The sequence below is a fragment of the Vulpes lagopus genome, chromosome 12 (assembly GCF_018345385.1).
Source record: "Vulpes lagopus strain Blue_001 chromosome 12, ASM1834538v1, whole genome shotgun sequence".
NCBI classification, from domain to species: domain Eukaryota; kingdom Metazoa; phylum Chordata; class Mammalia; order Carnivora; family Canidae; genus Vulpes; species Vulpes lagopus.
Window position 1 is genome coordinate 5,483,521 of NC_054835.1, and position 20,844 is coordinate 5,504,364.

A 20,844-nucleotide genomic window follows, 5' to 3' on the forward strand; every position below is an offset into this window, starting at 1 on the left:
CTGACCCCGTGGGGCTGTAGTGAGAATCAGTGAATATTCATGAGGACCCTTTGAGTGATGTCTGGGCTGTATCAAAGAATAGTAGGCATGATGACTGACATGATGAGTTTACCTTAAAGGGTAGGTCAGGGGATCCCTGGGTGGCTCAGCGGTTTAGTGCCTGTCTTCCGCCCAGGGCGTGACCCTGGAGTCCCGGGTGGGAATCCCACATCGGACTCCCTGCATGGAGCCTGCTTCTCCCTCTACCAGTGTCTCTGCTTCTCTCTCTCTCTCTGTGTCTCTCATGAATAAATAAATAAAATCTTTAAAAAGAGGGGGAGGCAGGTCATCTCGCTTGGCTCCTCTGAGGCCTCAGAATAGCAGGGAAACTTTATTGTCCTGTTTGACAGATATGGAAATCAAGGCTCAGAGATATCAGAAGGTCTCAAGCCAGATCTTGGATTCCACATCCAGGAAGATTCCAATCCACCACTCCAGAGTCAGGGGTTCCTGAGTGAGTTCACAGTCTGTCACCTGACTTGCTTTTTCAAACATCCTTATTTAGAATAACATCCTTTCCGATTTTTGCCATCCCTAGTGAACATCTCAGGTACACATCCACTGGAAAAAAAATTATTTTTTTGTCCTTCCCCCTGCAGGAAATAACAAACTGCTATATTTTATTTGCCTGTGACCTTTGAGGAAGTGCCACACAGATTCCAGCTACCAAAATGTCCTGGAGCCTTGCAGTGAGGCCTACCCCTTGGGGCTTTCCTCTCTAACCTGCTCCTCAGACTCTCTTTCCATCACACTGGCCTCCTCTCAGTTCCTGGAAAAGCCAAACTCCTTTCTGGCACTCGACCTCTGCATTTTCTGAATATCTGCCTGGCACACTCTCCCAGACCCCTCTTGCTACCTTTTGCTCATCTCAGGAAGCCTGCCCTGATTGTACCTCACCAGGTCCACTGGGTCAGGTGCTCTGTCACTCACTCTCACAGCGCCTGTCCTGCTTCAGCACTTATTAGGACAGTAACTCAATGCTGCGTCTGACTCCTTGACTCCTGGCTGTCTCCTCAGCTAGAATACTGGCTCCTTGGGACACCTTGGTTGCTCAGTGGTTAAGTATCTGCCTTTGGCTCAGGGCGTGATCCCAGGGTCCCAGGATTGAGTCCTGCAGGGGGCTCAAAGAATTTTTTTTTTTTTCAAAGAATTTTTTTTTGAGTCCCCCTCTGCCTGTGTCTCTGCCTCTTTCTGTGCCTCTCATGAATAATAATAACAAACAAACAAAAATACTGGCTCCTTGAGGGGGCAGTCTCTGGTGGCTAAGGGGGGAGCATGCAGCATTACAAGTGCATCCTAGATTCCCTCACATTTACAAATCATCTCCTCCTACACTGAGACTATTAATACCTTCCTTGGGTAAAAGGCAGAGCCCAGATGTGAAATGATAGACAAACCTCCCTGTGAAGCCATGTGAAAGTTCTGTTGAGGTAAATTGGGGTGGGGACAAGAAGATGGTCAAATCTTCCTGCCCTGGGGCTGGTAGCTGAACTAAGACATGTGGCCTCTTGTCCTGGCTCTGCCATTCTTTATAGTGTGTGACCTGTGGAAAGTCCTCCTATGGGCCTCAGTTTCTTTAACTGTTGCTCAGTGTAAACTAGTGATTCAGAATTCAGATTTTGGAATTAGATCTTTCCTTTGTCACTCACTAGTAAAGCTCTTAACCTCTCTGAGTCTCAATTTCTTCATCTATAAATATTATTACACATCTTAATAACATTAAGCAAAAAGGACTTAGGGATGCCTGGGTGGCTCAGTGGTGGAGCATCTACCTTTGGCTCAGGGCATGATCCCACATTACTGTGATCCAGTCTCGCATGGGGCTCTCAGCATGGCGCCTGCTTCTCCCTCTGCCTGTGTCTCTGCCTCTCTCTGTGTGTCTCTCATGAATAAATAAATAAAAATCTTAAAAAAAAAAAAGACTTAGCTCACAGAATTGTTCCAAAATTTTAACGAGTACTCACTGATTTTATGACTTCTAGCTCTCCTAGCCTTTTTTGATTTTTAATTGGCTCACTTTTTTGCTTTTCTTTGAAGCCAGATGAGTCCTGTGCCATATTTAAAAAGTAACCTCCCTCATCAACAAAGAAAGTCCATCAAAAACTGACCTGCGACCACTTTGGTAACGTGGACTCCGGTAAAGACATGCTGAGACCTGAGTTGTCCTACAGCATATTCCTATCAGATTTGGGACTTCAAAATGTCTAGCCTTTAAGCGCCCAAAAACTCGGATCCCAGCCTGCCTTGTACATGGCCGTAGCTCCAAAGCCCGGAATAATAGCTTGCATAGAGTCATGAGAGACCACTCAATATTTACTAACCAATGTTACACAGCCTGAGAGCAACTCTAGTGCTCAATTCTCTGAGCCTCGGGTTGTTTATTTTTTTTAACCTGAAAATGGAGATTAAAAACAATCCTTAATTATTGTGAGGATTTAATGAGATGATGCAGTAAAGCGCTCAGCGTGGAGCCTGACAAGTAAGAACTCCGTGAACGGTGGGTACGTGGATATAGGTACCCAGAGAGAGATGATGTCGATTAACCTCCAGTTCTGTCGTGGTTAGGAGTCTCTGAGTTCCTCGTGTGGGCAGCGGAAAAATGGAGGGTTCCCAGAAGAGGAAACACAGGACATAACGTGGCTTCAGGAAGAGCGAGCTCATCAGCAGCCAGTGGCCAGGTGCGGAGTCGGCGGCGGGGACTTTAGGACCCTGCGCCCCAGGAGCGCGCGACAGGCGGGGTGCGCGCGGCGCGTGAGGTGAGGGGGAGGGCGCGGCTTTCGCGCCAGCCAGGGACCGCCTCGCGTCCAGCCGCATCTTGGGGGGCGGGGCTGAGCTCCCGGGCCGCAGTGCGATTGGCGGAGGCGGGCGGGTGACGCTGACGGCTGGCGCGAGGCCCCGCCCCCGGCCGGCCCCGCCCGCGCGCGCGCGCCGGCAGGTCGGTAGCCTCGCTCTGGCTCGCGCCGCGCCTTCGCGCCGAGTCCGTGCGTCAGTCGAGCCCGAGCGCGGCTGCGGAGCGGAGGTCTGCGGCCGGCACAGCGCGCGGACCCGGGGAGGTAGCGGTGTCCGCGGGTGTCGCCTGAGGAGACCCGGAGCCCGGAGACTCGCGCAGCGCGATGGCCCCCATTGGCCTCAAAGCCGTGGTCGGAGAGAGTAAGTGGGGTCGGGGTCCTCCTGCGGGCAAGGGCTCGCCCTACCTGCCCCCGGCGCCCTGGCCTCCGCGCCCGCTGCTCGCCCCGCCCGGCCGGGGGCTCCGGGCTGGGAGGGTCCCGTTATTCCGGCGCCGCCCTCCTCTCAGGGAAGTCCCTCCCGGCCTCCTGCGGCCGGCGCCCGCTTCCCTGCTTCCCCCGCTCTCCCCTTCCCGCATTCCTCCCCCTGCATCCCCAATCCCGCTCTTCCCTCTTTGCCACCCCATCGCCCCCTGCTCACCCCCGTTTCTCTCCCCTCACCCCATCCCCCCTTTACGCCATTCCTTCTTCCTCCCCCTTCACGAACCCCAGCACCCCATCCCTCCCCTTCACCTCGCCTTTATCCCCTGCAGCCCGTTACCCTCCCCTTCTGCACCCAACACCCTCCCCTGCACCCCCATTCGTCTTCACTCCCATCACCTCCCTCCCCCCTTCGCCTCTTCCCTTCCTCGCCTTCTTTATTCCCCGAGCTCCCTGGTTCCGTTCCGTTCTCTGCCTCCAGTCCCTCCCTCTTTCCCACTCTGCTTGGTGAATCGTGACGAGCGAGATCGCGGCCCGCGCCGCCACCCCCACCCCCACCCCCCTGCGGGAGCCCGAGCCGCGATCCCCCGCTGCGGAGACCCACCTGGGAACCGCTCGGCGCGCGCGGGCCGCGGCCGAGCCTGTCGCCCAGCCCGGGCCGCTGCTGCCCGCCGGGGAGAAGCAGCCTGTTTTTCCAAGGGCTCGGCTCTGCTGCGCTGAGGCCGCCTCTCTCCTCCTCGCGTTCCGGGGTCGTGACTGTAAGGGCGGGGTCTTATCTGGGTCCCGACCCCTTCTCAATCTCTCGGGAGAGGCGGAAAGCTGCGAGCGGCGGCAGGAGCGGCCCTGCCCAGCACCGCAGTCTGCAGTCTCCCTGTTGGCAGGACTCAGCCCTGGCTTGGCTTGGCTGGACGTTTTGCAGGGAGGAAAGGGTTGTTGATGGGTTTGGATGAAAGGCTCCGCGTAAATGGATGTTTAAAAATGGATGGTGGTTGAGTGTCGGCTGCAGCGGAGTGAGGACTGTTGGTGATAATATTTGGAAACGGCGTCCTCGGTGCTAAATAAGATTGATGGTAGGTGTGTAGACAGTGCCTCTTCGGCGTTTTGGCGATTTCTTTAATAAAAAACGTATAAGGCTTTGTGTGGCTTTTGCTACCTCTTTCGGATTTAGGAAGAAAATTAAAACTGGGCTTTTCTCTGCAGGAGATGATAAGAAAGGAAAGATAATAAAAGTGGTGGAAATGACCGTATTTCCTTTCCAGTGATTCTGTTATTATAGCGCTCTCTCGTCAAACGTTTTTAGCTGTGTAGCGTTCCTTTTGGGCATCATAACTGTTTTTCTTCCCCAGTTCTTCCGTTGATATATAGGAAATATTCCCACTTGTTGTACAACCTGACCTGACCTATTGCATCAGAAGAAAATTGTGATAAAAACTGGACCCCAGATGAGCAACTTTTGAAGAGTGCCCACAATAATACCTGCCTTCCTCATGCAGTAAAGTTCCCGAATCGTTTACCTTCTATTTTCTTAGGTGAATCAAGGCTGTTGGGGCTGGAAGGACCCATGAGGGATCTTCTAATGTCATTTTACCTGTGGGAAAGAAATAGAGTCTTGTTAGCAGTTAAATGATTTGCCAAAATCAGTGTTAATTAATTTTTTAAAACCTAATACCCATTTCCTTGCAACATTAGTAAAAGATAACTTTCTTCATTATTCTGTATATACAATTTCCTTCCAGTAGCCTTTTAAAAGGGTTTTGGAATGCGGAATGTTGTTATATGTTACATTCTTTCAGATGTTATATTTGAATATTGTGCTTTTAAGATAAAAACCTTAAGTGTTATAGAAATAAGTTTTTGCATCCTTTTGCCAGGACCCTTGTATATGTGGTAGCCCCTTTTCCCCCCTCCCCTTTTAGAAATCAGCATAATGATAAAATCAATAATGCAGTAATGGCTAAAATTTCCTTTCTGAAATAAAGCAAGACCACTCTTTATGAAAATCAAATTAATTTTACATAAAATTGGTGAATGCGTGAACAGCAACTGTTCTGATAACATTTGAGTTGTGTATATATTTCCGGAAAAATACTATTGCAATTATTTGTCAATGACACAGGTTAATTCTGGCTTGGGTTTCTAATTTTTCCTTTCTTTCTCTAAAAAATAAAAGTAAAATAAATATTTTTATTATTTTTAAAATGTTATTATTATTTTTAAAAGATTTTATTTATTTATTCATGAAAGAGAGAGAGAGGCAGAGACTCAGGCAGAGGGAGAAGCAGGCTCCGATGTGGGACTCCATCCCCGGGGCCCCAGGATCATGACCCGAGACAAAGGCAGACGCTGAGCCACCCAGGTGTCCCAAGATTTTTTTTTTAACCAACATGCACCAGTTTAAATGTCTCCTACACAGACAGCCTGGTCTTCCCAATCTAAATTAACACCTGATAGTCACTGTTGATTGTATTTCCTCATTTTATTTTCTTTGTAGCACTTAAAATGAACTGAAATGATCTTGTTCAGATTTGTTTTTTGTGAGGCTTTTTTTTTTTTTTTGTATTTCTTTGATTGTTTCATCCATTTGAATATCGCTTCCAGGAGAGCAGGGTCTTTATCTGGCATGTTCATCACTGTACTCAATGCTGAGAATGGTGGCGGACTCAGTCAACCATCAATAAATATTTATTGAATGTCAATGAATGAAGCATACAATGGAGAGCATGATAAGTGTAGTTTTTGGCTCCTTGTCACATCTTTCTGAGTTGAGTTTTTAGAATGGCAGTAGGAACAGACAACAGAAATAGAGGAGGTAGGTCTACTTTAAACTGTTTATTCAGCAATGTTAGTTCACAGCCAGCTAGGAACTATGGGAGACTAAAATATGGGACACTCATATTGTTGTGACAGACATAGACAATCCTGAGGAGTTACTGCCAGGTTTTCCCTTTCACCCCCTATCGCTTCCCCCATGTAGGATATACTCTGTGAATTGCCTGTCTTTATTGATAGTCTTGCCCAGCTAGACCAGAAGTTCCTTCAGGAGAGAGTAGAACCTTGTCTTATTCTTTTGTCTATCCTTAGTGTGTGAATTAGTGCTTGGTACTCAGTAGATGAACAAATGGCTTACCCTTTATGTATAGCAATTCAGAGAATGGGCTCTTGGAATTAGACTGCCTGGGATAAAATTTTGGCTCACCAATCATTAGCCATGTGACTTTGGCAAATAATGGAACCTTTTTGTGCTTCAGTTTCTTAAACTATAAAATGAGTTATAGCATCTACCTTGTGGGGTTCTGGGAGGATTAAATGAGGTAGTGCAGGTATAGCACATAGCATGGTTCTTAGCACACAGTAAATTCAGTATATATTATCAAAGTGAAAAGATCCACAAAAAAGGTCAGTAAGTGTTAGAGGATTTTGAGCACAAGCGCTAGCTGTCCTGTGGGGCCAGAGTTTAGGGGGAGAAAGGAGTCTCAGAAACATTTCTTAAAAGGGGCAGCCGGGTAGCTCAGATGGTTAAGGGTCTGCCTTTGGCTCAGGTCACGATCCCAGGGTTGAGCCCGATTTGGGCTCCCTCCTCAGGGGGGAGCCTGCTTCTCCTTCTCCCTTTACCCCTCCTCCCTGCTTGTGCTTCCTCTCTCTCAATTAAAGAAGTAAAATCTTTAAAATTTTTTTTAAAAGACTACTTATTTATTCATGATTTATTCATGAGAGAGAGGCAGGTTCCCTGAGGGAAGCCTGATGTGGGACTCTGATCCCCGGGATCATGACCTGAGCCAAAGGCAGATGCTCAACCACTGAGCACCCAGGTGCCCCTAAAAAAATTTTTTTAAAGATTTTATTTATTTATTTGAGGCGGTGGGGAGCTGAGCAGGGGATGGGCAGAGGGAGAAGTGGATTCCCTGCTGAACTGGGAGCCAGTCTTGGGGCTTGATCTGGGACTCTGGGATCATGACCTGAGCCAAAGGCAGATGCTTAACCAACTGAGCCACCCAGGCGCCCCTAAAAGAATTTCTTGGGGATCCATGGGTTGCTCAGTGGTTTAGCGCCTGCCTTCGGCCCAGGGTGTGATCCTGGAGTCCCGGTATCAAGTCCCACATCTGTCTCCCTGTGTGGAGCCTGCTTCTCTCTCTGCCTGTGTCTCTGCCTCTCTAGCTCTGTCTGTGTCTCTCATGAATAAATAAATAAAATCTTTTTTTAAAAAAAAATATCTTAAGTGCAAAGGAACTGGAAAATGAGAGAATCTGCCTGAAGAACCTATGGATAAATTGTGATCTGATCTAACTTCTGTTTCCAGTTCTGCTCATATCTTGACCCTTTTATCTTTATTTTCTTTCTATAAAATATACTTGTTTTCTGCTCTCTACAAAGAGGTTGTAAGAGAAAGGAAGATTTCATTTTTTGTGGCATTTTATGTCTGTTTTATGTTAATAGATGACATTTCAATCATGTAAATCCATGTTGTAATCCAGAGTTTATTTCTGTTCCCTGAAGTTTTGTCAGTATATTACAGTGATGCAAGGAGTTCAAATGTACTGTTTCTCTTTCTTGTTGTTTCCTAGCTGCTCATAATTTTCCCTCATATTTGTTTATAAGAATCACATTCCTCTGGAAAAGAAGTTTCGATTTGCACATTAAGTACATACCTTTAAAAAAAAAAAAAAAGTACATACCTTTTTCTGATTGGGCCATGATTCGTAGGATGTGTTAGAAATTAAGAAAGCATCTAGGGGATCCCTGGGTCACTCAGCGGTTTAGCTCCTGTCTTTGTCCCGGGTGTGATCCTGGGGTCCCAGGATCAAGTTCCACATCTGGCTCCCTGCATGGAGCTTGCTTCTCCCTCTGCCTGTGTCTCTCATGAATAAATAAATAAAATGTTAAAAAAAAAAAAAAAAGGACATCTAGATAGAAGCAGTCTTCCCTCATTCTTATACTTCTTTTTCTGTAGAATCCTGATCACAACCTGAGCCAAAGGCAGATGATCAACCACTAAGCCCCCCAGGTTCCCTCTGTAGGAACTTTGGTTAGCATATAAATGACAAGTATTTTTTGAAATATATTGCAGACATACTGTATTTTTTCCAATTTTAAAATCAAGGTATAACTTGCATAAAGTTCACCCTTTTTAGTGAATGTTTCTTCACATTTCAACCATTGCATGCAGCCATGTAACCATCAAAATATAGAACAGTCTCTTTCCACTCCCAGCAAACACTGAACGGTTTTCTGTCCCTAAAGTTTAGCTGCTTCCAGAATGTCACATGAATGGAATCATACAGTATGTAGCTTTTTATTTTATTTTATTTTTTTTAAAGATTTTATTTATTTATTCATGAAAGATAGAGAGAGAGAGAGAGAGTCAGGGAGCCTGACTTGGGACTCTATCCCAGGTCTTCAGGATCATGTCCTAGGCTGAAGGCGTTGCTAAAACCGCTGAGCTGGGGATCCCTGGGTGGCGCAGTGGTTTAGCGCCTGCCTTTGGCACAGGGCGTGATCCTGGAGACCTGGGATCGAATCCCATGTCAGGCTCCCGGTGCATGGACCCGGCTTCTCCCTCTGCCTGTGTCTCTGCCTCTCTCTCTGTGTGACTATCATAAATAAATAAAAATTAAAAAAAAAATTAAAACCGCTGAGCTACCCAGGCTGCTCAGGCATCCAATTCTTGATCTCAGGGTTGTGAGTTCAAGCATTGTGTTGGCCTCCATGCTGGGTGTGGAGCCAACTTAAAAAAAAAAAAATATATATATATATATATATATATATATATAAATTTTAGCCATTCTGATAGGTATTGGTTTGATTTTTTTTTAAAGATTTTATTCATTTATTCATGAGGGATGCAGAGAGGCAGAGATATATGCAGAGGAGAAGCAAGCTCCCCGCAGGGAGACTGATGGGGGGGGTACACGACTTAATCCCAGGGACCTCAAGATCATGACCTGAGCCAAAGGCAAACTCTGCTCAACCACTGAGCCACCCAGGTACCCCAGTCTGATGGTATTAATTTGCCTTTTGCTAATGACTGATGATGAGAAGCATATTTTCATACATTTAGTATCAATCTGTATATTTTTGGGAAATGTCCAAATCTTTTGCATATTTTTATTGGGTTATTTTCTTATGATTGAATCTGGAGAGGTCTATATATTCTGGGTGCAAGTCCTTTATCAGTGATATTATTTAAAAATGTTTTCTAAAAAAATATTTTCTCATAGTTTGTGTCTTGTCTTTATTCTATGAACAGTATTTTTCAGAGAAGGTCTAATTTATCAATTTCTTCTTTTATGGATTCTGTTTTTGGTATCCTAGCTAAGAAATCCTTGCCTAGCCCAAACTCACAAAGATTTTCTCTGTTTTATAAATTATCTGTGTTTTCTTCTAGAAGTTTTATAGTTTTATTTTTAAAAAGAATTTATTTATTTATTCATGGGATACACACAGGCAGAGACATAGATGGAGGGAGAAGTAGGCTCCCTGCGGGGAGCCCGATGTGGGACTCAATCCTGGACCCAGGATCACACCCTGAGCCGAAGGCTCAATTGCTGAGCCACCCAGGTGTCCTGAAGTTTCATAATTTTAGGCCTTATATTTAATCTTAGATCCATTTTGAGTTAATTTTCATTTTTTAAATTTCTTTTATTTTTAAAATATTTTATTTATTTTATTTTATTTATTTTATTCATGAGAGACAGAGAGAGAGAGGGGCAGAGACACAAGCAGAGGGAGAAGCGGGCTCCATGCAGGAAGCCCGATGTGGGACTCGATTCCAGGACCCTAGGATTATGCCCTGATCTGAAAGCAGATGCTCAACCGCTGAGCCACCCAGGTGTCCCTCCACTTTTATATTTAAAAGATAGAGAAAAAATTATAACTTCAAATGAAAATAATATGTAGATTAGAAATGTAATTTTAGGGACACCTGGGTGGTTCAGCGGTTGAGCACCTGCCCCTAGCTTAGGGTGTGATCTGCGGTCTCAGGATCGAGTCCCACATCAGGCTCCCTGCCTGGAGCCTCCTTTTCCCTCTGCCTACATCTCTGCCTTTCTCTCTGTGTGTCTTTCATGAATAAATAAATACAATCTTAAAAAAAAAAAAAAGAAATGTAATTTTAACAACCTAATTTAAAAATGGGCAAAGGAACAGTGCCCGGGTGGCTCAGTCAGTTAAGCGTCTGATCCCTGATTTCAGCTCAGGCCATGATCACAGGATTGTGAGACTGAGTCCTACATGGGGTTCTGCACTGGGTGTGGAGCCTGCTTACGATTCTCTCCCCCCTGCCTCTCCCCCAACTCGATAGATGATAGATAGATAGATAGATAGATAGATAGATAGATAGATAGCAAGCAAAGGATCTGTGTACATATCTTTTCAAAGAAGATATACAAATGGCTCAATAAACAGATGAGAAAACTGCTTATCACTAGCAGCCAGGGAAATGGAAATCAAAACCACAATGGGGCAGCCCGGGTGGCTCAGCGGTTTTAGCACCACCTTCAGCCCAGGGCATGACCTAGAGACCTGGGATTGAGTCCCACGTTGGGCTCCCTGCATGGAGCCTGCTTCTCCCTCTGCCTGTGTCTCTGCCTCTCTCTCTCTCTGTCTATCATGAATAAATAAATAAAATCTTAAAAAAAAAACTCACAGTGGAGGGGTGCCTGGGTGGCTCAGTGGGTTAAGCACCTGCATTTGGCTCAAGTCATGATTCCGGGGTCCTGGAATCGAGGCTCAAGTTGGGCTCCCAGCTCTGTGGGGAGTCTTCTTCTCCCTGCCCCACCCACCATTTGTGCTCTTTCTTGCTATCTCTCTCTCTCAGATAAATAAATAAAATCTTAAAAAAAAAAAACCCCACAACTATTCAAAAAAAAAAAAAAACCCCACAATGGAATACTACTTTATATTCATCAGGATGGCTATAACAAAAAAGACAGATAATAAAAATTTGGGGAGAATGTTATGAAATTGGAACCCTTACACACTCCTGGTAGGAATGTGCAGCCACTCTGGGAAAGGAAACGGTAACTCTTTCTTCAAAGAGTTAAATATAGTTATCATATGACCCAGCAGTTCTATTCCTAGGTATCTACCCAAGAAAACTGAAAAAGACATGTTAAGAAAAAAAAAAAAAAAGATAAAAATAAATGTAACATAAATTCTATTCCATGAATATGGTATATTGCTCCATTTATTTAAGCCTTCTTTGGTTTCTTTCAGCAGTGTTTTATAGCTTTCGGCATACAGACCTCGAACATATTCTATTAGATTTATACTAAATATCTCATGCTTTTATTCATTCTGTAAAGGGTACTATTTTATTTTATTATTTTTTTTCTTTTAAAATTTATTTATTCATGAGAGACACAGAGGGAGAAGCAGGCTCCATGCAGGGAGCCTGATGTGGGACTTGATCCCGGGACTCCAGAATCATGCCCTGGGCCGAAGGCAGGCGCGCTAAAGTGCTGAGCCACCCAGGGATCCCCAAGGGTACTATTTTAAATTTCAATTTCCATATAGATTTTTATGAAGTGATTTTGTATTCTGCAACTCTGTTAAACTATATGCAGTTCTCTTTATAGGTTGCTCCCTTATTTGGGAAGCTAAGAATTATGACTTTAACATTGCAATATAGCTAAGAAACTAAAATATTAAAAGTAAATTTGTTAAAATATCAATTTTTCCCAAACTGGCCTATAGATTCAACACAATTCCAATCAAAATCCCAGAAATAGGGATCCCTATAGGGATCCCTGAGCCAAAGGAAGGCACTAAACCACTGAGCCATACAGGGGTCCCCCAGAAATATTTTTAAAATACAAAATAGATATGCTGATTCTATAATTTATGTAGAAAAGCAAATGAACCAAAAGAAGGAAAACAATTATGAAAAAGAACTAAGTTGGACAACTCATAATACCTGGTTTCCAGTCTTACTTTAAAGCTACAATAAATGACATAGAGCGAATATTGATGAAAGCATACACATAGATCAATGAAACATAACACTGAGTTCAGAAATGGACCCACCCACGTACGGCCAACTGATTTTCAACAAAGAACAAAGACAATTTAATGAAAAAAAGGATAGTCTTTTCAATAAATGGGGCTAGAACAAGTGGACACTCACATACAAAAAAAATTCACACATGCACAAAATGAACCTCCTAACTCACACAATACATAAAAATTAACTCGGGACGCCTGGTGGTTCAGTGGTTGAGCATCTGTGTCTCAGGGTGTGGGATTGGCTCTCTGCTCAGTGGGGAGTCTGTTTCTCCCTCTCCTTCTGCCCCTCCCCTTGTACATGCTCAAGTGCTCACCCTCTCAAATAAGTAGTTTTTACTTTTTTTTTTTTTTTTAGATTTTATTTATTCATGAGAGACACACAGAGAGAGAGGCAGAGACACAGGCAGAGGGAGAAGCAGGCTCCATGCAGAGAGCCTGATGCAGGTCTCGATCCTGAGACTCCAGGATTACACCCTGGGTTGAAGGCAGGCATTAAACCGCTGAGCCACCCAGGTATCCCAAATAAGCAGTCTTTAGAAACAAAGAAACCCCTACTTTTTCTTGTAGTAGTTGTAATTCTGTCCTTTTAGACAATTCATTGAAAATTTAAAAGTTATTGAGGTGTCTGGGTACTCAGTTGGTTAAGTGTCTGCCTTTGCCTCAGGTAATGAACCTAGAGTCTTAGGATTGAGCCCCAAGTTGAGCTTCCTGCCCAGCGGGAGCCTGCTTCTCCCATTACCTCTGCTGTTCCCTTTGCCGCTCCCCCTGCTTGTGCTCTCTCAAATAAATAAATAAATAAATAAATAAATAAATAAATAAATAAATAAATAAAATCTTTAAAAAATTTAAAGTTATTGTTGCTGAGTGTTCCCATCGTGTCTTCATTCCCAGTTTATTAATTAAAAGTATCATATTTTTAAAACTCCTTATTTAGGGGCGCTTGGGTGGTACAGTTGGTTGAGCACTTGACTCTTGATTTTGGCACAAGTCATGATCTCAGGGTTCTAAGATTGAGCCCCAAGTGGGGCTCCCAGCTCAGCACAGAATCTGCTTGAGATTTTTTCCCTCTCTTAACCCTTCTGTCCCTTCCATCACCTACATACATGGGTATTCTCTCTCTCTCTCTCTCTCTCTCTCTCTCTCTCTCTCTCTCTCTCGTAAATAAATAAATAATCTTTTAAAAAAAACAACAACACCTCCTGGTGTGCCTGGATGCCACAGTTGGTTAAGTGTCCAACTTTTGGTTTCAGCTCAGGTTGTGATCTCAGGGTTGTGGGATTGAGCCCTAAATAGGAGTCCCAAGAGTTTGTTTTTAAAATCCGTATTGGGGCACCTGAGTGTCTCAGTTGGTTAAGTGTCTGCCTTCGGCCCAGGGCATGATCCTGGAGACCCAGGATCAAGTCCCACATCAGGCTCCCTGCATGGAGCCTGCTTCTTCTGCCTGTGTCTCTGCCTCTCTCTCTCTCTCTCTCTCTGTCTCTCATGAATAAATAAATATAATCTTTTTTTTTTTTTTTAATTTTTATTTATTTATGATAGTCACGCACAGAGAGAGAGAGAGAGAGAGAGAGGCAGAGACACAGGCAGAGGGATAAGCGGGCTCCATGCACCGGGAGCCCGACGTGGGATTCGATCTCGGGTCTCCAGGATCGCGCCCTGGGCCAAAGGCAGGCGCCAAACCACTGCGCCACCCAGGGATCCCAAATAAATATAATCTTAAAAAAAAAAAAAGGTGAAGTGGGAAGCTTCCCATCTTTTTATATGTTTCAGAATAGATGACATAAGAATTCCTTTCCTTGAAAATCAGAAGTCATTTATCCATAAAAGTATTTGAATTTGTTGCTTTTTTGAAGAGAGAGGGTAAATATTTGATAGCTTTTTGTTTATCCAGGTTGTCTACTTCTTTTTTTATTTTTTTTTTTTAAGATTTTATTTATCTACTCATGAGAGATACAGAGAGGCAGAGACATAGGCAAGGGAGAAGCAGGCTCCATGCAGGGAGCCCAATGTGGGACTCGATCCTGGGACTCCAGGATCATGCCCTAGGCTGAAGGCAGACGCTAAACCATTGAGCCACCCAGGCGTCCCAGGTTGTCTACTTCTTTAGTCAATTTTGGCAATTTGAATTTCCCTGTAAAATAGGCCTTTCAACTTAAATTTTTTATTTTATTTTATTTATTTATTTTAATTTTTATTTATTTACGATAGTCACAGAGAGAGAGAGAGAAGAGGCAGAGACACAGTCAGAGGGAGAAGCAGGCTCCATGCACCGGGAGCCCGACATGGGATTCGATCCCGGGTCTCCAGGACCGCACCCTGAGCCAAAGGCAGGCGCCAAACCGCTGTGCCACCCAGGGATCCCTTTTATTTTATTTTTTTAAGATTTTACTTATTCATGAGAGAGAGAGAGAGAGGCAGAGATACAGGCAGAGGAGAAGCAGGCTCCGTGCAGGGAGCCCAGTGTGGGACTTGATCCCCGGACTCCAGGATCACACCCTGGGCCAAAGGCAGGCACTCAACTGCTGAGCCACCCAGGCTTCCCTCAACTTAAAAATTTTAAATTTATTGACTTTAAATTTGTTAATTTATTTTTTTAAAATATTTTATTTATTTATTCATGAGAGACACAGAGAGAGAGATGCAGAGACATAGGCAGAGGGAGAAGCAGGCTCCATGCAGGGAGCCCGATGTGGGACTCGATCCAGGGACTCCAGGATCACAACCCAAGCCGAAGGCAATCGCTCAACCACTGAGCCACCCAGGCATCCCATAAATTTGTTAATTTATAAAATACCTCCTGTAATAGTTGTTATGATCGTCTTTCTCATTTATTCTGTTTGTGCTATTATTTTCATGGAAATATATGCCAGAGACTTATCTGTTTTAATTTTTTTTTTTTATTTTAAGTAGGCTCTATGCCCAGCACAGAGCAGGATACTGGGCTCCTCGATATCACCACCCTGAGATCATGAGCTGCGCTAAAATCAAGAGTCAGACACTTAACTGACTGAGCCACCCAGGTGCACCCACACACACACACATTTTTTAGCAGTTTATAATGGGGCAAAATTTCTGTAAGAGGTAGTTTGGGACTCAGGTAACATTCATGTGTTACCCATCAGATGTAAGTATATATATCTGCCACAGGATCCAAAAAGGGCTTATTGAATGTTCACCAAAAGATTTTCCCTCTGGCTTTTTTGGCATGCAGCACCTCTTAGAAAAACAGGTGTTTGGCAGCTAATGAAATATCTTTTCTTTAGTAGTCAGGCCAAATCTTATAGTCATTACTAGCAACTCAGCAGCCATAAAATTTGAACCTTTTTGTCCATGGCTCACCTATATGAGAAATGCTTGGAGAATCCCTAGCTTCTGCTTTTTGATTGCTTCAACCAGTTGCTCTGTGCAAGGCTGTTCCTAGCACGAAAGTTAGGGTGAGATGTCCAAGACTTCATCTGAATTTTAGCAAATCACAGTTTTACTTACCATTTTCCCTCCATGCAGTTTTTTTAGTTAAAAAAATTTTTTTTTTTTAATCCATGAGAAGCAGTATTAGGTAAATGGGAAAAAATTTCTGGACCAGAAGTCAGAACATCCAGCCGACAGTTCCTCCGGTTCTCACACTTAGTGGTAAGATGACCTGGACATCTTATTAAACCTCTTTTTATACTAGGAATGCTGATCTCAGCATCATACAATTCTTTTAAGGCTCACATTAAATAATATACGAAAAAATTGCTTGGAAGACAGAGTCACTATAAGGGATTATTATTTACAGATTGTTTACAGATATAACTACAGAAATTAGTTTACTGCTCAAGATTGGTGAATAAGTTATTAGAAAAGTCAAGGAAATCAATCACTATGCTTTTGATAGACACAAGATCTAATAATCACTAGACAACAGCCAGCTGTTGTCCATTCTGATGCCCTTTGGGGAGAATTTGCATTGCTTAAAACAAAGCAATTTGCTTCTGATATATACTGATCTGATCTTAATAGGTGTCTGTGGGGCTCTGAAGCAAGAGTAACTATTGATGGCTCAGATTGCAAACTCTCAGGACAGATTTCCAGTATTCCTTTTGTTTGTTTCTTATATGCCACTGATATTTAACTTTATTTATTTATTTATTTATTTATTTATTTATTTATTTATAAGTAAATTCTACATCCATTATGGGGTTTGAACTCACAACTCCTTTTTTTTTTTTTAAAGATATTTTTATTTATTCATGAGAGACACACACACAGAGAGTAAGACAGAGACCCATGCAGAGGGAGAAGCAGGCTCCACGCAGGGAGCCCAACGCGGGACTCGATCCGGGGTCTCCAGGATCATGCCCTGGGCCAAAGGCAGGCGCCAAACCGCTGAGCCATCCAGGCTGCCCTGAACTCACAACTCTTTTTTTTTTTTTTTTTAATTTTTTTTTCTTAAATTTTTATTTACTTATGATAGTCACAGAGAGAGAGAGAGAGAGAGAGAGAGAGAGAGAGGCAGAGACACAGGCAGAGGGAGAAGCAGGCTCCATGCACCGGGAGCCCGACATGGGATTCGATCCCGGGTCTCCAGGACCGCACCCTGAGCCAAAGGCAGGCGCCAAACCGCTGTGCCACCCAGGGATCCCTTTTATTTTATTTTTTTAAGATTTTACTTATTCATGAGAGAGAGAGAGAGAGAGGCAGAGATACAGGCAGAGGAGAAGCAGGCTCCGTGCAGGGAGCCCAGTGTGGGACTTGATCCCCGGACTCCAGGATCACACCCTGGGCCAAAGGCAGGCACTCAACTGCTGAGCCACCCAGGCTTCCCTCAACTTAAAAATTTTAAATTTATTGACTTTAAATTTGTTAATTTATTTTTTTAAAATATTTTATTTATTTATTCATGAGAGACACAGAGAGAGAGATGCAGAGACATAGGCAGAGGGAGAAGCAGGCTCCATGCAGGGAGCCCGATGTGGGACTCGATCCAGGGACTCCAGGATCACAACCCAAGCCGAAGGCAATCGCTCAACCACTGAGCCACCCAGGCATCCCATAAATTTGTTAATTTATAAAATACCTCCTGTAATAGTTGTTATGATCGTCTTTCTCATTTATTCTGTTTGTGCTATTATTTTCATGGAAATATATGCCAGAGACTTATCTGTTTTAATTTTTTTTTTTTATTTTAAGTAGGCTCTATGCCCAGCACAGAGCAGGATACTGGGCTCCTCGATATCACCACCCTGAGATCATGAGCTGCGCTAAAATCAAGAGTCAGACACTTAACTGACTGAGCCACCCAGGTGCACCCACACACACACATTTTTTAGCAGTTTATAATGGGGCAAAATTTCTGTAAGAGGTAGTTTGGGACTCAGGTAACATTCATGTGTTACCCATCAGATGTAAGTATATATATCTGCCACAGGATCCAAAAAGGGCTTATTGAATGTTCACCAAAAGATTTTCCCTCTGGCTTTTTTGGCATGCAGCACCTCTTAGAAAAACAGGTGTTTGGCAGCTAATGAAATATCTTTTCTTTAGTAGTCAGGCCAAATCTTATAGTCATTACTAGCAACTCAGCAGCCATAAAATTTGAACCTTTTTGTCCATGGCTCACCTATATGAGAAATGCTTGGAGAATCCCTAGCTTCTGCTTTTTGATTGCTTCAACCAGTTGCTCTGTGCAAGGCTGTTCCTAGCACGAAAGTTAGGGTGAGATGTCCAAGACTTCATCTGAATTTTAGCAAATCACAGTTTTACTTACCATTTTCCCTCCATGCAGTTTTTTTAGTTAAAAAATTTTTTTTTTTTTAATCCATGAGAAGCAGTATTAGGTAAATGGGAAAAAATTTCTGGACCAGAAGTCAGAACATCCAGCCGACAGTTCCTCCGGTTCTCACACTTAGTGGTAAGATGACCTGGACATCTTATTAAACCTCTTTTTATACTAGGAATGCTGATCTCAGCATCATACAATTCTTTTAAGGCTCACATTAAATAATATACGAAAAAATTGCTTGGAAGACAGAGTCACTATAAGGGATTATTATTTACAGATTGTTTACAGATATAACTACAGAAATTAGTTTACTGCTCAAGATTGGTGAATAAGTTATTAGAAAAGTCAAGGAAATCAATCACTATGCTTTTGATAGACACAAGATCTAATAATCACTAGACAACAGCCAGCTGTTGTCCATTCTGATGCCCTTTGGGGAGAATTTGCATTGCTTAAAACAAAGCAATTTGCTTCTGATATATACTGATCTGATCTTAATAGGTGTCTGTGGGGCTCTGAAGCAAGAGTAACTATTGATGGCTCAGATTGCAAACTCTCAGGACAGATTTCCAGTATTCCTTTTGTTTGTTTCTTATATGCCACTGATATTTAACTTTATTTATTTATTTATTTATTTATTTATTTATTTATTTATTTATTTATAAGTAAATTCTACATCCATTATGGGGTTTGAACTCACAACTCCTTTTTTTTTTTTAAAGATATTTTTATTTATTCATGAGAGACACACACACAGAGAGTAAGACAGAGACCCATGCAGAGGGAGAAGCAGGCTCCACGCAGGGAGCCCAACGCGGGACTCGATCCGGGGTCTCCAGGATCATGCCCTGGGCCAAAGGCAGGCGCCAAACCGCTGAGCCATCCAGGCTGCCCTGAACTCACAACTCTTTTTTTTTTTTTTTTAATTTTTTTTTCTTAAATTTTTATTTACTTATGATAGTCACAGAGAGAGAGAGAGAGAGAGAGAGAGAGAGAGAGGCAGAGACACAGGCAGAGGGAGAAGCAGGCTCCATGCACCGGGAGCCTGATGTGGGATTCGATCCCGGGTCTCCAGGATCGCGCCCTGGGCCAAAGGCAGGCGCTAAACCGCTGCGCCACCCAGGGATCCCTGAACTCACAACTCTTAAGGTTAAGAGTCTCATGCTTCTACCAACTGAGCCAGCCAGGCACCCCATGATGTTTCTTTCACTTTAAATCTCTACTAATTATTTGGCCTAAAAGCTTACTTGTAGGAAATGAATGAGCTATTAAGTGTTTATCACACTAAGAAAATCTATTTCATTCTTAGGAACAATAACAACAAAATTAGAGATAGGGAGAAATAGAGAAAAACAAACAAATTTTTAAAAAATTCCTGGAGCTTAGCTGTGAAGATACAGATTTGAATCAGACTTTCCAACAGTCACTCCTTTTTTGGAGGATTTCTGAGATGTCAGAGAAACCCCAGTCATATAACACTGCTTGTTTCCATTTCAGCGTGCCACAGAAGGTTCTGAGAAGAACCTTCACAGAAGGTTTTCATTCATTCAAACAGTATTTATGCAATCTCCTCTATGCCAAAAGCTGTGCTATAGGCAATAGATATAATGGTGTATAAGTAAATCTGGTGCTAGTGAGATTCAGACAGGCAATGGTAGCACATCAGGTTAAGTCCCTGAGAGGTATGATGATATTGGAGCACATGGTGGAGCTTCCAGCAAGGCCTGGGGAATGAGGGAGGCTGAGGGAGACTTGGAGAATTAGGGGAGTTAACCAGGAGAAGGATGGTGTTGGTGGGGCCTGGGGAAGATTAAATCAAGTAAATGAATGTCTGGGCTTGGCAAGAAAATGAGAAAGAAAAATTCAACGTAGCTGGAGATCTGGGGTGAGGGAGTATGCAGAGCGAAGTTGGAGAGGTGCTTGGGGCTTTCTTACCCTTGTGAAGGACTTTTATCTTTATTCTAGGAGCAGGAGGACGCCTCTGAAGGTTTAAGTTAGGGGAGAGACGGTTAGAATTTAGTTTAGGGGGTACCTGGCTGGCTCAGTCAATAGAGATTTGACTTCTTGATCTCACGTCGTGAGCTCAGACCCCACATTGTGCTTGGAGCCTACTTTAAAAAAAAAAAAAAAGAATTTAGTTTAGAAAGATCTGTGGTTGCTGCATGGAAGACAGTGGGAGGGAGGGAGACTAACGGCAGAGGATCCCATTAAGAAGCTCTTATGGTGGCCCAGGCTAGAGACAGTTGACGTGAGCATGCTGAGCTCTGCTGGGGATGTAGAAGTCACAGCAGCTAGAGAGAAGATTGACATGAAGGAATCTGGAGGTAGAAGGGTCAGGTCATCGTGATTGCTTGGATGTGCGGGTTGGGAGGTTGTGCCATTCACTGAGATAGAAAAGGGAAGAAACAGGTTTGCCAGGGAAGGTATGCTTCATAGGCATTGTGTCTGTGGACTGTGTAAGGAACAGCCAGTAGGCAGCCAACAGATGTATCCAGAAGGCCTGGGCTGGAGATTTGGATTGAGGCCTCCCTAGGTGACTGAAGCTATGGGATCAGATCACAGAGGAAAGGGCCTGCGTTTTCCCCTAAGAGATGCCAACGTTTTGGATCAACATAGGAAGAGTAGCTGGCAGCCTTGAGAGTCAAAGACAGGAAGGTGAATCTAACAGAGCAGTGTCCATGATTGTGACTCACAGGGCCCATTGTCAAACTGGAAGCAAGCTTGAGCCGGCAACCAGGACTCCTTATTTAGGAGTGAATCTTTGTTTTCCAAGCTGGGAGGCTTGGCACTTGGATACTTTTCCAGAGTTATTCTGTGTCTTAAAGTCAATCCATG

The 20,844-nt window shown here is 43.5% G+C and overlaps 1 protein-coding gene across 2 annotated transcripts in view; it reads left to right on the top strand.

The window, feature by feature from the left end:
• The first annotated feature begins 2,952 nt into the window (after positions 1 to 2,952).
• The window catches only part of STXBP1 (syntaxin binding protein 1), a 79,794-nt gene continuing 61,902 nt past the window's right edge, over positions 2,953 to 20,844 (top strand). For both annotated transcript variants that reach the window (XM_041725449.1, XM_041725450.1), the window contains exon 1: positions 2,953 to 3,189. In XM_041725449.1, coding sequence (XP_041581383.1) covers positions 3,153 to 3,189 — 37 coding nt within the window. In that variant the 5' untranslated portion in view covers positions 2,953 to 3,152. The remainder of the gene's footprint in view (positions 3,190 to 20,844) is intronic.